At 43.2% G+C, this 17,936-nt stretch overlaps 1 protein-coding gene across 1 annotated transcript in view; it reads right to left on the bottom strand.

The window, feature by feature from the left end:
- The window catches only part of SIN3B (SIN3 transcription regulator family member B), a 66,278-nt gene extending 51,911 nt beyond the window's left edge, over window positions 1-14,367 (bottom strand). Inside the window, 3 exon segments of the mRNA XM_020969281.2 lie at window positions 8,878-9,031; window positions 12,687-12,793; window positions 14,236-14,367. Of these exon segments, the coding sequence (XP_020824940.1) occupies window positions 8,878-9,031; window positions 12,687-12,793; window positions 14,236-14,367 (393 nt within the window).
- Window positions 14,368-17,936: the final 3,569 nt, after the last annotated feature.

The following is a 17,936-nucleotide window of genomic DNA, read 5'->3' as shown; positions in this document are numbered from 1 at the left end:
CTTGGGCAAGTCACTTAACCCCGATTGCCTCACTAAAAAAAAAAAACCCAAAAAAACAAAAACAAAATAGAAGCTACAAAATGGAGTTTTTCACAAGTCCCTCCTTAGTGTCATGGTACTATCTTCTCCTAAACTATCTGAGGGCAAAAAAAGTAAAAAAATCATTTTTGATTTTGAAAGTAGGTTTCAAATAGAAGAGGGCAGTAACTACAAGTATTTATAGTTTTCTTTGAATGTAAGACTATATTTTCTGTCAAGATCCAACTATGAAAGTCCAGTTGCAGGAACATTCAGAGAGAACTAAAATGCATTTTCACAGCATGGAGCTCAATTTAATTCCTTTGATTCCCACCTTTTCCTAGCAAACAATAACAATAATACCATGCAATCACACTGTTCTTTCTTCTTTGAAAGGTACTCCCTCATATATGAGGTTAGCTTTGAGAGAAAGCATGGTGTAATGGGAAAATATGGAACTGGTGTAAAGAGATTTGGTTTTAAACCCCAGCTTGTACACTTACTGGCTATGTGATAAGTTAACACCTAAGCTTAAGCTCCTTCACCTATAATATGGGGATAACAGTTTTTGCACTTCCTACCTCCCATGGCTGCTGCAAGGCAAGTGCTCTGTAAACCTTCCATAGCTAAAGAACTAAGAATTATCTATCACCCATTATCATTAGTGATTTAAGAGCCTTGGGAAATAGACTGGGGGGTCAAGCCATGGTCATTTGTGACTCACTGTTCCCTCACCTGTAAAAGAGAAATCTTATTTGTAATACTGGCCTCACCAGGTTCTTATGAGGAAAAATTTTATAAAGATATAGATCTGTAAGCAATTATAGAAATGTAAATCATACAGTATTTAGGACATTTATAAACACTAAATTAACTGTTGATGTTCTAAACAAGTTGATATGTTACTAGAAAAAAGGAACTACATCAGCCACTTATTTAGTCAACCACCTGCCATGACCCCAGGCATACCCTGAATACCAGTCAGCCTGGGGCCTGACTATCCTGATTAATAAGTGTAAATTCACAATATATCTAGTTGGCCCCAGCCATATTTTATATCCCACCCAAACCACTTTTTTTAAACCTTCTTCCCACTTCCCACTTAATAAAAGGATCTGTTCTATGAAGTTTGGACTCGGGCAAAGGGCTGCACTTGAGGATCTAGAGAGCCACATGTGGCCTGGAGGCCCACCCTTGTCCTAAACCATGATCAGGACTCCCCTACATGCGCTGTCTCAGACAATTAGAATGTAAGCTCCTTGAGGGCAAGGGCTTTCTTTGTCTTGATTTCCCAAGCACTTAGCAGTGTTAGGCACAAAGTATTTAATAAATGCTTCTTCATTCATTCACTCGTTTCAATATTGGCATTTTCATCATAACACAAACAAATTACAGCTACATGGAAGAATAACTCACAGGTTTCCTTCAGCCACTTAAGAAAGGAATTTACAGAGCTGGTTACACTGTGAGCCCAAAGGCAACAAGAAATATCCTTTTATGTAAAATACTTGCTATCCTGATGGGCTGCATTAATCAGGAGCACAAGCAAAAAGGCCATGGAAACAACTACACCAAATGGGCTGACAAGCTGAGGAAGAGAAAGGGAGGAACAAATTCTATGAAGAACCTGACAAGAGCCTTCCAATCAATTTCACATACACCTTAAGACTTAATACTTTACTTTGAAGGGAGGACAGGAAGACATGGCAAAAAAGAAGGTTTGGGATTAAGAAAGGAGATTATAGGCCAGGATATTACTCAAAGCTGTCACAACCACACGCCATAAATACTTCTTCAAGAAGATAATCAAAAGGTGGTGCATAGGGCAATATCTAACAGCAAAGAGTAAATGAAATTGACTATACAGAAAACAACAGGTAATGAGAGATAGAGAATATTACAGAAGATAAAATGGACAATTTTGAGTATATAAAATTTAAAAGATTTTGCAAACAAAACCAACATGGCTAAGATTAGAAGGAAAACATTTAACTGCAAAAATATTTGCAGCAAGCTTCTCTGACTAATGTCTCATTTCCAAGATATATATATGGAACTGATTGAAATTTATAGGAAGAGCATTCCTCAATTGATAAATAGTCAAAGGATATGAACAAGCAAATCTCTAGGGAAGAAATCCCAATCATCTATAGCCACAGGGGAAAAAATGCTCCAAATCACTAATAATTAGAGAAATGGAAATTGAAGCAACTCTCAAGTTCTACCTCACAGTTATCAGATTGGCAAAGTTTATAAAAAAGGAAAATGACAGTGCTAGAGGAGATACAGAAAAAGAGGCATGATAATACACTGCTAGCAATGCTATGAACTGGGAGCCATTCTGGAAAACAATGTGTAACTATGTTAAAAATGTCACTAAACTTTGTGCACCCTCTGACTTGGTGATACCACTACTAGGTCTACATTCCAAAGAGATCAAATAAAGATAAAAAGATCCATACGTACAAAAATATTTATAGGGGCTCTTTTTTGGGTAGCAAATATTTGGAAAATGATGGGGTGCCCATTAATTAGGGAATGTCTGAACAAATTACGGTACATGAATGTAATGGGATACTATTGCAGAAATGACAAAAAAGGACAGTTTCAGAAAAATCTTGGACTATTTGTATGAACTGATGTAGAGTGAAGTGAGCAGAGCCAGGAAAACAATAAATACATTAACAACACTGTAAAAATTAAAACTTTGAAAGACTGAAGAACTCAATAAAATCAATAAAATGACCAACTACAATTCCACAGAACCCATGATATAATATGCTACCCACTTCCTGATAAAGGGATGATGAAGTGAATGAGGCATATATATTTTCAGACTTGGCTTATGTGAGGCTTTTGTTTTGCTGGACTATATGTATTTGTTACAAGATGGTTTCCCCTGCCCCAGGAAGAGAGGGTAGGAAGAAAGGAGAAAAAAATAAATGATTAACTGAAAGAAAATTTAATTTTTAAAAAGTTTTAAAAAACTGAATACTGATGAGGGAATCATTTCTGTATCAAGGTATCCTTGCGAACCAGACCAAATACTATTTAAAAAAGGTCAAAATCAAGATGGCAGGGTATGCAATTATGAGAGTTCCAACTCAATTCATTTAAAGAAGCTGTTAACACTAAAGATGGAAAATTGATAAAAGTTAAGACATCAGCTCTTACCACTATTTCTTAAAGAAGTTTAACTAATGTAATAAAAGTATTGTCTTAAGAGATCAAAGAGCCCAGACTAAACCACCAAAATACCAAAAAAACCAAATGGCATCCAGGGATAACAAAAATTTAGCATACAAAGAGCATTAGATTAAGAATAGTATTGTCTCACAAAACAGTAAGAAGCCGTATCAGTGAAAACAAATCTTCAGAAAGCAAGATGCAATTAATCCAAAACATCTCAAAAGCATTTACGGATAAAGCCATAAAGAGAACAGACACAAAATAGAACATTTCTGCTGGAATTCCCATCATTCTATATTCAGATCATAAATAACTGTGGAAATCATATATCAGGATAAGATGAAAATGAATACCTGATTTAGACATTAAATAGTGACATCATAAGCAAATTAGAGGACTATGGAAAAATATTACCTGCCAAATCTATGGATAGAGGAAGAGTTCATGACCAAATAAGAGACAGAGAGGTTCACAGGAGGGAAAACAGACAATTCTGAGGACACAAAAGAAAAGATTTTGCACAAACAAAATCAAAGTAGTTAAAATTAGAAGAGAAACAGTAAATTGGGAAAGAAAATATTTACAGCAAGTTTCTCTGACAAAGGTCTCATTTCTAAGATTTATATAAAAAACTGAGTCAAATTCATGAGAATAAAAGCCATTCGCCATTTCCTAACTGACAAATTAAAGGATACGAATAGACAGTTTTCAGAGGAAGAAATCCAAGCTATCCATAGCCATATGAAAAAAATGCTTTAAATCACGAATAATTAGAGAAATGCAAATTAAAACAACTGAGGCGCCACCTTCATATCCATCAGATAGGCTAAGTTGACAAAAAAAAATGACAAATGCTGGAAGGGCTGTGGAAAAACAAGTATTTTAATACACTGTGGTGGAACTGTGAACTAATCCAACCATTCTGGAAAGCAATTTGGAATTAGGCCCAAAGGGCTATAAAATTTTGCCTAACTTTAACCCAGCAATACCACTACTAAGGTTATTCCCCAAAGACATCAAAGAAAGAGGAAAAAAAAGGACCCATATATACAAAAATATTAATAGAAGTTCTTTTTGTGGTGGCAAAGAGTTAGAAACTGAGGGGAGGCCCATCAACTGGGGAATGGCTGAACAACTTGTGATGTACAAATATGATGGAATACTATTGTTCTGTAAGAAATGATGAAAGGGATGGTTTCAGAAAGTCCTAGGAAGACCTGTATTAACTGATGCAAAGAGAAATGAGCAGACCAGGAGAACAATCTACACAGTAATAGCAATACTGTAAATATAATCAACTATGAAAGATTTAATAATTCTGATCAACACAATTCCAAAGGACTCATGATGAACTGTGCTATCCACGTCCAGATACAGAACTAATGGACCCAAAGGGAAGACTGAAGCATATTTTTTTCTTTCTTTTTCTTCTTTTTTTTATAACATAGCTATTGTGGAAATTTGTTTTGCAAGACTACACATATTCGTAATTGGTTTTGTTTTTCTTGCCTCCTCATTGAGTGGGTAAAAAAGAGAGGGGAAAGGAGTCAATTTGGAACTGAAAAAAGAATTTTAAAATTATGCTTAAAAAATTAAAATTTAAAAAAGAAACAACAAAGAGAAGTGTTTTGGAAAAAGCTGGGAAGATTTGTATGAACTGATGAAAAGTGAAGTGAGCACAACAAGAGAATAATTTATACAATAAAAACAACAATGTAAAGATAATCAACTTAAGGGGCAGCCAGGTAGTGCAGTGGATAGAGCACCAGCCCTGGAGTCAGGAGGACCTGAGTTCAAATCTGGCTTCAGACACATGATACTCATTATCTGTCTGACCTTGGGCAAGTCACTCAACCCCAACTGCCTCACAAAAAAAAAAAAAAGATAATCAACTTAAAAGCTCTGATCAATACAATGACCACCCACAATTCCAAAGGACTCGAGAAGAAACATGACATCCACCGCCACATAGAGAGATTGAAGCATTCTTTTACCTCTTCTCTTTTTCTGGACATGGACTATACATATTTGTAACAGATTTTGTTTTTCTTGCCTTGTCAATAGATGGGAATGCAGAAAGAGTGAGAGAGAAAACTCAGAACTAAAAATAAAATAAAATTGACTTAAAAAAACATTAACGACACTGGAACCACTTTTGGACTGTAACACCTTAAGATCCAATGTGTTCCATAAGAAAGGAGAAGTGACACTTAAGAAGGTAACATCTGGAAGAATGGCTAAAACTGATGAAAAACACAGAAGGAACTCAGGAAGCCACACCGTTTTTGAAGCATGAAGGGACTAATCATCAAGATGTTTCCTTTTTTTTTTTTAATTTTTTTTTTTTGGCTAGGCAATGGGGTTAAGTGACTTTCCCAGGGTCACACAGCTAGTAAGTGTTATGTGTTGAGACCAGATTTGAACTCAGGTACTCCTGAATTCAGGGCTGGTGCTCTATCCACTACGCCACCTAGCTGCCCCCATCAAGATGTTTCTTAAGGGAAAGAAACTCCCCAAAATGGAAAACAAAAACAACCCTTGGATCTTATGTACTAAGAAAATAAAAGCAAGTAATAACTTAGAATTTATCGAATAAATCTTCATGAGGATGACTTTCACGTTCATTAAAAGCATCCTTGGTAAAAATCGGATAAAGGAACAGACAGGCTTTCACAGACAATATTCTATGGTGGTGCTCATCTTCAGTCACGCCATTAACTGCAATGTGTATAGCAAATACAGCATTCTACCGTGCTTAGCTGACACAGTAGAGCAAAGAGTAAACTGAGAGGCTCTGCACCAACATAAAATGCCTTGTTGGCCAGAGACACAATTCTGCTCATCAACAATTCTCTGATTATCACTAATGTACAAGGTTTTACAGTCCTTACCACTATAATGGAGGATTTATTATGCAAAGTGCAAATCAAAAAGAGATTTCCTATAAATTATTAAGCCTCAAGATACTACTTGCAGATGACATATGCTGATGGCTATCAAGCCACAGCATACCATAGTGCCTGCTCAGAGGCCTACTACCACTCAAAAGAAAAGGCCTAGTAATTTACATGGGAAAAATCAAGTGGATCAAGATGCCTGTTTCCAAAATTACAATACGCAGTTGGACAGGCAGTGGGTAAGTCCAGTATATATCTATCTTGGGCAGCACTGCAAATGGATAACAAATTGGTCCCAAAGCTGAAGAAGAGAGTAGGGTCTCTAACTGCATTTCAGAAACCAGTGTTTCAATCAGTCCAAGATGCTGCTCTCTAACAGAGAAATCCATCTTTGTAACACCAATATTCTCTCAGCAATACCACCTGGATTCAAAGTTGCAGGTAACACAAAGAGACATACACGGTCAATTTGTGTGGGCTTAATATTACCAACAATTACTCAAGCACGAGTGGCAATAAAAGACTTCATTAAGAAAATGTATGATCAAATAAGGAGATGGGCAGGTCATGCATCAAGGGAGAGGGGCTGAGGACAAATAACCAGAGTCAAAGTGGGATCCATGAGATGGTGAAGCCATAGAGAAAGGTCCCCAGCACATTCCACCATCCTTTGTGGAGGACACAGACAAAGTCACGAAACATGAGGGAGTGTGGGTAAGTTACAATCGACACCTGTGGAGGGAGCACCTCCAATGCTAAGTTTATGAGTCCACAAAAATATGTAGAGCCATGTTATTCTCAAATCCTTATTTCTCACAAGATAAATCTAGCTATGGTATCTTTTTAAGCAGCACAAACTCTGCACTCTGGGACTATTGTCTGTAAACACAATGAAAAGTTCTTCATAATTCTACAGTCACGTGCCTCCAAATTTCTTTTTAAAATGGAGCAGATTTCTGAAGAAATGATAGCAAATGCCAGTCTATCTTTGACCAAAGTAAAACTAGTCACTCCTCCCCTATCCCCACGCACATCATCATCCCATTTCTTTAATACTAATCCTTATAACTCTGCAATTATCCTCTTAACTTGGAAAGATCGATTTTTCAGAGGTCATCTAACTCAACCCTCTTTTTACTAAGGCCCAGAGAGGGAAGTGGCTCGCCCAAGGTCACAGAGTAATGGCTTTTAAACATAAGCCTTATAAAAAACTTGATATAAATCATGTCTCACTTGATCTTCACAACAACGCTGTGAAACACAAGTACTGTACCATCACCCCAAGACATAGGAGGAAACTAAAGGTCAGAGAGGCTGGCTTATCCAAGGAACATCACAGAGTTGGGACCTGATGTGCCACTGCCTGGTGAGGGTTCCTCTCCCCTAGCCACCAATTCTTTCCACCACACTGAGCTGCTCTCACCCTAAATGCTGCCTACCACGCAGGCCCTTATAGAAGCTGTTAAAAAGGTCAATTCTCATTCCCGCCCCTTCAACTGTCCTGAATGACCACCTCACCCATGAACGCCAAGATGCCACTTTCTTTGTCTTTGGGCACCCCAATCCCACACGTAGGCACCAGGACAGAGTTTTCTACCAGCTCGGATCCTGCAAAGACTCGAGAGGAGGAGGAGGAGGAACGGGAGGTGGGCACTGCAACACCAGGTGTGTCTATAAATGGCAGGTACAGACAGAATGCTCCAGGTCCTTTCTAATCTATCCTCAAACAAAACTTATCTTCACTGTGTAGGACCACATTTCTTGCACCCAAGAAGCAGGTGCCTATAACATGAATATAACAAAGCTTTACATATATTTAACTTTAAGGCTCCAAGGCCAGGTATTGTGATGAACAGCTGCAATCCCAGGTACCACACAGCCTAGGGCTGGCAGATCTGGACCTCAGGAGCCCTGAGCTGAAATGGATTAAGCTGATCAGGTGACCACACCAAGTCTGGCATTGATATGGTGAACCCCTGGGAGGAGGGGGGCATGGGCCAGGAACAGGGAGCCAGTCAAAGCTCTTATACTGGTCAGTAGTGGGAGTGGACCCATGAGCAAGCTTTGTACCTCCAATCTGGGGAAGAAAAGGAGATCCAGTCTTTAAAAAGAAAAAAAACTATGATTTAATCACTGTACATCTCCTTCCACCAAATCCCTCCATGATCAAGAGATGGTCTTCATAAAATGCTATTATGGGCAAAAAAAATTAATCTCCTGATAGCCAGTCTCCTGAGGCTGAACAGACCTCATCTCCAGGTCCCAGTTAGGTGGTACCAAGGAGCTGGGCCTAACTGGTATAGTTTTCAAGGCATTAGGGTCACCTCACAGCTGTGAAGGGACATTTTATTAGATATCTGCCTAAATACAGCTTTACAACCTGGAATATGTCTGAAAACATATTTAAGTTCCCTTGAAGCCCTCACAGAGGAAGTTACAAAATGAAATAATTTACCAACAGCTGTTGGCACAGTCTTTTCTAATCAACATAAAAACATATTTCTGAAGAATCAATCCGTGATGTGAAGGCTACAAACTAGAACATCCAGCCAGTATTTAGATTTTCAAAACTGACTGTTTCGGGTTTCCTGTGTAGGTGTTTCCATCTATTTTAGTTTGAACCAAAGCTGATTAGCAGAGGCCAGGTAGCAAAATGTGTTCTAAATTGCAATCAAAGCAACTCACATATGCTGGAAATCAGAGTTCTGTTCTCCTTGTAAATCTATGCACATATTTTGGAAACGCTTCAGTCACTCAAACCATCTCAACATACCTGACTTGTCAACGGGGACTGAATGCTTAACTTGCCATTCTTTGGGATTTCTATCCTGTATCCCAGAGGAAGAAAAGCGTTGAATCCAACGATGAGGTCAGGGTGTTCATGGAAGAGCTGGGACACTCGCCTGATGACGCCAGGAGTATCAATGCTAAAAAGAGAAGAAGTGGAGTGGGCAGGAGCATTAAGCAATGAACTCTCCATGACAACCAAGCTGCCTGTGAGCTACCTCTAAGCTTCTGGTGCTTTGCCCTCACCTACGCCAAGAGGTGCCAAGGCCCCACCTCCTGCAGAGACAGGCAGGCAGGAAGAACTGGATCTCGGTCCCACCTCTGAGGTCCTGGGCAGGTGAGTCCCAGGACCTCTCTGTGCTCTGAGTGGCCACTCCCAGGCCCCAGGGGCACGCTGGGGGCAGCAGCAGAGGGCAGAGGCCCAGGCCGCCGTGACTAGAGCCAGCTTGTGACTGATCCCGAAACATCCCTCCCTGAGAGCCAATCCCACATCTATGGGAAGCTGCAGAGTCCTAAAGCACTCCGGTACCTCAAACCACTTCAAGCCCTGAGGCAGGCTGGAAGGGTTCAGGACAGTGCTCCTCACTACCTGCTTCATTCTAAGAAACTGGCCAAAGGATCTGCTGCTGTGTGACAGCTCACCTGACTACACAAGTTTGGGAGCAAACACAACAGAGGAAGAGACAGAATGTCCTGTACACTGTAAAGAAAGAGTTACTATGAGAAAAGGTAAACCCAAACTAAAGCAAAACCACCACAGAAACCGTGACAGGGATGACATCTGTAACAGTGCTTAGCACAGTGTCTGGCACGTAGCAGGTGCTCTAGAAATGCCCCACCACACAGAGAGACTGAGAGCCAAGAGAACTGAGCTCTGGACAACTTGGCCTGCCTGGGCCCCAGGTCATCATCAAGCAAATGAAAAGGCTCTGGTGACCAATGTTCTAAGGGCTTTCCCCCTTCTAGGGCACTCAGTCAGCCAAAAGGTATTTATTAAGCATTTACTATGTGCCACTGTGCTGAATAACAGGAACACAAAGAAAGGTAAAAGAGGATCCCTGCCCTCAGAGAGCTCACAGTTTAATGAGGAGACGATATGCAAATAAAAACTACGTGCAAACAAGATACAGACAAGGGGAGCTGTAGGTACCCTCAGAGGGCAGGCACCAGCATTAAGGGCGACCAAGAAGATCCTCCTGCAGAAGGTGAGGCTTTAGCTGAGACTTGAAGGAAGCCAGGGAAGCAAAGAAGTGGAGATGAGGAGGGACAGAGTTCTAGGTATGAGGGAGGGACAGCTAGGGAAAAGGCCTAGAGTCTGGAGAGGAAAGTCTTGTGGGAGGAACAGCACAGAGGCCAGCGTCCCTGGAACACAGAAGGCATGGAGGGCAGTAAGGTATAAGAAGACTGGAAAGAGAGGAAGGTCTTCCAAGGTCCCCTCCAGCTCTAACATTCTATGTTCTAGGTTCTAAGCTAGTTCCCAATTCTGACATTTTATGTCCCTTAAAGGCCACCTTGCTTTGAATCTCTCTCCTTTCAGAGAGGCACCTGGCAGGGAGGAGGAAGTTCTCAAAAGCCCACAAACACCTCTAGAACATACAAGCCAGCATCGTCAGCACCCTCCACGCTGTTCTAAAGTGCCATCTAGGAGCAGAAAAAAGAACTGCATGGACCTGGAGACAAGACCTGAGTTCAAATCCCAATTCCAACATGCTGTAGCTATATAACTTTGAACAAGTCATTTCTTTAACTTCTCAAAGTCAATTTCCTTCTTTATTAATTGGGGCTGGTCACGTATACACTCCATACACTTCATGGAGATATTATGAGAAAAGCAAAAGTCAAGTCTTCAAGGACGACAGAAACAAGCTATCATTATAATACTCAGTACGATGCTTACTGACATAGATTGCTTCTGTTTTGTCTTGTGCCACAGGTGCCCAGTACAGTGCTTGAAAAGTATTAAGTGCTTAAAATGCTGGCTAATTTGAACTGCATTCACTTTAAAGCCTCTCAGAGTGCTGACATTTTACCAGTGAGGATCCCTGAATAGGGGAATACCTCTTTTTCTGGAATGTACATTTTGGGGGGGGGCGGCTAGGCAATAGGGTTAAAGTGACTTGCCCCGGGTGTCACACAGCCAGTAAGTGTTATGTGTCTAAGGCTGGATTTGAACTCAGGTCCTCCTGAATCCATGGCCGAAGCTCTATCCACTGCACCACCTAGCTGCCCCTGGAATGCAAACAGTCATTAAATCAATGCTACCTTGGCTTCTGGAAAGGGGATGATAAGCAACTGCCCAACAGCTCCATGAACAATCCCAAAGACTGCTGAGAACAAAACTCCCCTGCCTGGCCACCTGCCCTTTGTAAAGCTCGCAGGCAAAGACTTACTTTTTGCATATTTATTCCCAGAGCCTAGTACAGTGCTTGGCCCACAGGAGACACTTAATATTTTCTCATTCATACATCTTTCCCAGAATCCATGGGTATCCTAAGGTGGCTTCTGCTCTACAATTCTCTCCCTAATGCCCCTCCCAATATAACTCAGTAGAAGGTTGGAGACCAGGGTAAAAAAAAAAAAACACCAACAGGCTTGTCAACATCTTCTAGAACACCGAAGGTGAACTTAGAAGAGGCTCTGAAAGCCATCAAAGTCTGGTCTCCTCCCTTTACCACAAAGCTCAGCTTAGCACCCTTGTCCCAGGCTAATTGGCCTGCCCGCCTCTAGGCTTCCCTTGCTCTGACCCACAGCTCACAAAGTGTGTTCCTAAAGTGCAGGTATGACCAGGTCACCAACCCAAATTCCAGTAGCTCCTCATTACTTCAAGGACCAAATATAAACTCCTGTTTGCCATTTAAACCTCCTCACAACCCAGACCCTTCCTATCTTTTCATCTTTCTGACAGATCATTACCTTCCAGGGACTTTTAAGGTCAAACCAGTTGGCCTCCTGGCTATTCCTCACATATAGGCAGCTAAGGGGTACAGTGGGGAAGTATCATTTATTAGGTGTGTGACCCTAGCAAGTCAATTCACCTCCTGCCTCAGTTTTCTCATCTGTAAAATGGAAATAAGAGCACCTACTTCAAAGGGTTGTGAGGGTCAAACGAGAGAACACAAACAGCACTTGGCAAACCTTGAAGCTAGCTATTACTACTACATGACACTCCATCTCCATGCCTAGAATGGGAATTTCCCTCTTCATCTTCTCCTTCTGGAATTCCTGGCTTCCTTCAAGAGCAGCTCAAGCTGCCCACCTCCTTCAGGTGGTCTTCCCCTCTAAGGTTACCTAGTGGGTACTTTGTATGTATCTGGCATAAAGGTATATATGTACATGTTGTCTTTCCCATTGGAATGTAAGCTCCCTGAAAACAAGGATTGGTTTTTTCTTTTTTTAGCTCCAGCTCTTAGCACAGAAGCTAGTTTCAGATCCCAAATGTTATTCACATAGCACTTTTTATACAGTGAGGAAGGCTGTACAGGCATCAGTATCCTCATTTTACAGAGAAGTAAACTAAGGCTAGAAACGTTCCAGTGACCTGGCACGGATTTCAGGCTTGATTTGAACTCGGATCTTCTTGATTCCCAAGTTCACTACGTTATCCACTAACCCATGATGCCTCTCTACCTGTGTGACCTTGGGCAACAGACTTCACCAGAGTCTCCATTTCCCAATCTTTAAAAGGAAGAAACTGACCTGGACTGGATGTTTCCTAGCCCCTTCCAGCTCTACATCCTGCACACCTCCATAGTGAGCTAGTGTCAATGTCTCACATAAGAACTAAAGCATTATTACCTTTGGCTCTTGAACTCTTTCATGATCTCCAGGAAGCCATTGTAGGTGGCAGGGTCACTCCCAAATCGGATCTTCACCTGATCAAGATAGGAGAGGGCATCCTCTACCTGCAGATACATAATGGGGCTGTGTAAGGAGGAAGGCATCTTGGTCTTCAAGAGCAATTTGGGGAAAATGAAAGCAGAGGGGGAGGGTAGAGAAAGGATCCACTGAAAGGTGAGAAGGAAAAGGGGATGGGGAAGTGAGTGGGAGAAATACTGGGCCTGGCCTTTAAGGTAAGGGTAACTAGGTGTCGGAGGAGAGGGGCTGAATTTTGAGAAGGGATGGGCCTTGGGGGTGAAGAACCGAGCTTGGTACAAAGGGCAAGAGGGTTAGGTCAGAGCCTTAAGACATGAGGCCAGGAGAACTCTGAGATGACAGCTGGCAGCTGGGATCTGAAGGATGGAATGAGGTTGTGAGACTAGGGGATGGACCTAGGGGAGAAGGGGCCTGAACTTCGGAAGAAGAGAAGGGTAGCTTAGACTTCGGAGGGAGGTAGCAATGAAATGAAAGGGGTAACAGACCACAAGTGGGAGAAGTGAGGCTCTGCCAGGAAGGCTGCTGTGCCAAAAGCAGGAACCCACCCCAAGAGAGAGGAGGAAGGTGCCACATCGGAAAAGGGGGCTAAGAGAATGGGGGTGGGGCAGGGAGGGGGTCCCAGGGCTGTGCTGGGCAAAAGTAAATGGGGACACAGGGGGGATGCGCAGAGAGGTTGGGGAGAATGGCGCACTGGGGAGAGGATGTATGGGGGAGGAGAGGACAAGGGTGCTGGGGGGCTGAGCAAGGAAAGAAGAGGGAAAAGGAAAATGGGAGCACAGGGGGAGGGGCTGTGCAGAAGGAAAAGGATGGAAGAACAGGGGCACTGGGGAGAGGGTGTGCAGTGGGGAAAGAGGAGAATGGAAGCACTGGGGCGGGGCTCTGCAGAGAGGGGAGAATAGGGCTACATTTAGGGTCTGTGCAGGAAAGAAGGAGAAATCGGGCCAGCGGGGGCTGTGCAGGAAGGGAGGGGAGAATGTGGCAATGGGGAGGGTCTACTGGGGAAGACAGGAATTGGGCACTAGGGAGGGCTGAGCAGGGGGACAGGGAGGAACCGGGTGCTGTGCAAGGGGGGAAGGGAAAATGAGGCGCTAGGAAGGAGTTGTGCAGTGGGGAAAGGGGGTCTCGGGGGCTGGGAAGAGAGGAAAGACGAGAAGGGGGGACCTCGAGGGGCTAAGGGTGCACTGCGGAGGGGAGACGAGGATCCCCAAATAGGGAAGCACAGGGGAGAGGGGAAGAATGGGGGTGCGGTGGGGAGCTAGCAGGGGAGAGGTGAAAAGCAGGGCACTCGGAGAGGAGGGGGCTCGGCCGAGAGAGAGGGAGGGTGCGGCGGGTCCGGGTGCAGGGAGGGTGGGCAGAGGGGCCAACGGGGGCACGAGAGGCAGGGGGGAGGAGAGGAGGCGGTTGCTATGGGATGCGGACGGGGGGGGGTGGAGGAAGGGCGGGTCAGGGAGGAAGGAGGGCGCGCGCTCACGTGCACGGGCAGCTTCTCCTGCGCGGTGGGGCCCGCGCGGCCCCAACGGGCGCCGCTCATCCCTCGGCCCCCGGCTCCGGCTCCGGCCCCGGGCCCGGGACCACCACCACCGCCGCCGCCGCCGCTCGCCATATTGGATCTAGGCGCAGGAGCGACCCCCGCCCCGGTGCGTCAGCGCGCGGCCATGACGTCAGCGCGCTGGCCACGCCCCGGGGCGGGGCCCAGCGGGCGGAATGCGGACAGTGGGTGTGAGGCGGGAGGGTTACCCTGCCTGAACGACGCGAGGTCCCGCGAGGTCCGCTTTTCTCAGTACGGGCCGGTACCTCGCGCACCTTGTCCTTCGTGGGCATTGACTGGGCTTCAGCGAAAGCCCTGGGCCGAGCTCATGGGTCTCCTGAAGCCCCCTCCTCGTGACGGCCCCTGGGGGAGGGGCAGGCCCATCAGGACAGAGAGACTGGACCTCGGCCCCTGAGCCCAGCACCACAGCCTGGGCCAGAGTTGGTGTCTGGGGCCTGTGTGTTCTTTACGTTTGGCTGTGACGCTGTCACTGCCCTCGGCGAGCTTCCAGTCTGGGACCAAGGCATGATACTGCCCTCTTCGATTCAGGGATCGGTGACATCCAGGCATTCATCCAGGCACCTCGTAATTATTATTTTTTATTAGCAGGCACTTGATTATACAAACTACACTGTCTTCTGTGTAATGTTTTCCCTGTCCAAGTTCATAGAACCCTTGATGATTGACTGCACTATAAGAACCCCTGTACTAAGGCTTGATGCCTCATCCATGCATTCACAGAAGGGCTGAAAGATTTAGGACTTAGACCTACAGTGCCCTGCTTGGCAGGACTACCTAAACAGAGGCAAGGAGTACCGCCTCGTGTTTTACCTGATAAAGAATCCTAAGTAGCTCTTCAGTTCCTACTTCGTCTTATAATGTCATTGTTAAAGCAGGTGCTCCTATGGAAAGAAGTAAGCCCTCTCCTTCATATGTACAAAATAATTTGGGGGAGCAAGGAGAGCACTAACTGGGAGATTCAGGAAAGTCCTCTTGTACCTCTTGAATTGAGCCAAGTCCTGAAAGTAACTATGGATTCCAAGAAACAGGTGAGGAAAGCATTCAACCTCAGGACAGTCTGAGCCAAGGTATAGAGGCAGGAGACTGAATATTGGATACAGGGAACAGCAAGCAGGCAGAACATGTGAGGGGGGCATGATGTGTAATCATTATGGAAATAGAGGTTGGAGCTAGACTGTGAATGAATTGAAATGCTCAGCAAATGAGTGTGTATTTCATCTTAGAGACAACAGGAAGATACTAAAGCTTATAGAGGAGAGTGACATGTATAATCACACCTGTGCTTTAAGAAGATCAACTTATTATCCCTGTGGATCATAAATTAGAGAGGTAAGAGACTGTTGTGGGAGTCTACCTGAGAGGTGATGAAGTGCTGAACTGGTGTGGGGAATGTAAGTGGAGAGAAAGAAATTGTATGAGACTCCTTGATAGTTGCAACTACAGAGATGTTTGTTTGGTGTCTGTAAGCATATGGCACTAAGGCCTCAGTTATGTTACAAAAATTAAAAAATAATACTATGACATTGTAATCAGAAGCCCCAAATCTCCCTTGAATTAAGGACCTTAATTACAGTCTTCCTTGGGTAATAGGGGTCTGGCACATGCACCTCTTGCCTCAGATGGTAGAGAGATCTCCACCTAGAAAAGGCTTAGAAGCTTGCTTCAAGAAGACATGAAATGGAATTGTCTTGGAGAAACTGTAGAAGATGCATGTACATTCTGTAATTATAACTCTAAATGTTTATTGATCGATTGATTGGTTCTGATTAGCTAGCCATATGTTGAAAAGGAGGCTCTTTGGTTGGCTATGAAGACATTTAAAGAAGCCTGTGAGCTTCAGCAACTTCCTGTGTATCCTTTGGAGACTCTGCTCACAGTAAGAGACAATAACAAGAGAGGCCAGTGGGGTATCTCTCCTTTAAGGCTGTTTGGCCCTATGAAAGGGCCTCAGTCCTTGGCCTCTACATTTATTCTTTTTCCTTTTAAGTGAAGGAGATTGGAGCCTCAGACCTTGTGAGTTTAAAAGATCAGGGTACATCATCCTAGAGTCTGGTTTACAGAGCCAGTGTGGTATCAATACCCCAGGAGCTGAGAGTGACCTTTGGGAGTGACTTCTGAGACCCTAGTCCAAAAGAAGCTGAGATGAGTTCTCACTTAGCATTTCAACATGGGCTTGGTGGGAACAGTACAATGTAGAAACTGAGCTAAATTGAGTCTTCTCTCTCCAGAGACCATAGTTGTATAGGGGAAGCGTGTACTTTTTTAACTGATGTAATTTTGCTGCATTATAATCAGGAAAAGATGCATTTAATATTTTTTATTTTCTGCATTTATTTGTGAAATTTGTATACCCTAATACAAGGTCAATTTTTGTAAAAGTAATAGCATGCACAGTTGAGAACGAAGTATATTCCTTTCCATTCCCATTCAGTATTCTCCAGAGGTTTATCATATCTAACTTTTCAAAAATTCTGTTCATCTCCTTAACTTCTTTTTTACTTATTTTGTGGTTAGATTTATCTAGGTCTGAAAGAGGAAAATTGAGGTCCCTCATTATTATAGTTTTGCTATTTCCTCCTGTAACTCATTTAACTTTTCCTTTAAGAATTTAAATGCTATGTTATTTGATGCACATGTGTTCAGTATTGATATTAATTGATTGTCTATGGTGCCATTTAGCAAAACATAGCTTCCCTGTTTATCTCTTTTAATTATATCTATTTTTGGTTTTGCATTCCTGGGATCATGATTGCTACCCCTGACTTTTTTTTGCTTCAGCTGAAGCATAAAAGATTCTGCTCTAGCTCCTTATTTTCATTCTATGTATATCTTTCTCTTTCAAGTATGTTTCTTGTAAACAGCAGAGTGTTAGATTCAGGTTTCTAATTCATTCTGCTACCCTCTTCTACTTTATGGGTGAGTTCATCCCATTCACATTCATAGTTAAGATTGCTAACTTTGTATTTCCCTGAATCCTATTCTCTTATACTTATGCTTCTCTATTTTAACCCTATCCCCTCTCTTTTGCTTCTGACCACTGTCTTTCTTAAACTGCCCTCCCCCCTGACTCTCCTCCCTTCTCTCTTAACCCCTTTCCCTCCTATTTCTCTGTGAGGTAAAAAGAATTTCTGTACATAACTGTGTGTCTTCCTTGAACCAGTTCACATAAGAGTGAGGTCATTTTCTCCTCTAAGAAGTAATATTGTGAAAAATCTTCTCCCATTTGGTGGTCAGCACTCAATCCAGAGACTTTTAAACTCTCAAACATAGGAGATCACCACCAAAGCTGGAAAAATACATTTCTCGGGCTCTCTGGTTGTTGGCTTGTACTCAGGGAAAGAAACAGAAAGCAGAAGGAGATGGCCAGAGACTCAGGCTTGTACACTTGTTCCCACTCTTTTGTGCTTGGGAACAATCCACAGTTGCCACTGAATGATGAGAGGGGAAAGAAAATTCCTCTTACCCTCGGTGGAAGTTCAGGGAAAGAAAGTACTATGCTGGGATTGTCCCAAAGCGAAAGGGCCAAAAGAGAAGACAGCCATTTCCAGAACTCTTCTTACAGATTATTGAGAATGGAGTTTTTTCCACAAGAGTCTGGCCCTCCTGACAATGACATGGCTTCT

Source organism: Phascolarctos cinereus, unplaced genomic scaffold (assembly GCF_003287225.1).
Source record: "Phascolarctos cinereus isolate Bilbo 61053 unplaced genomic scaffold, phaCin_HiC Scaffold_4;HRSCAF=312, whole genome shotgun sequence".
Lineage (NCBI taxonomy): Eukaryota > Metazoa > Chordata > Mammalia > Diprotodontia > Phascolarctidae > Phascolarctos > Phascolarctos cinereus.
Note: the sequence above shows the minus strand (reverse complement) of the source record. Positions and strands in the feature narration are given on the sequence as shown.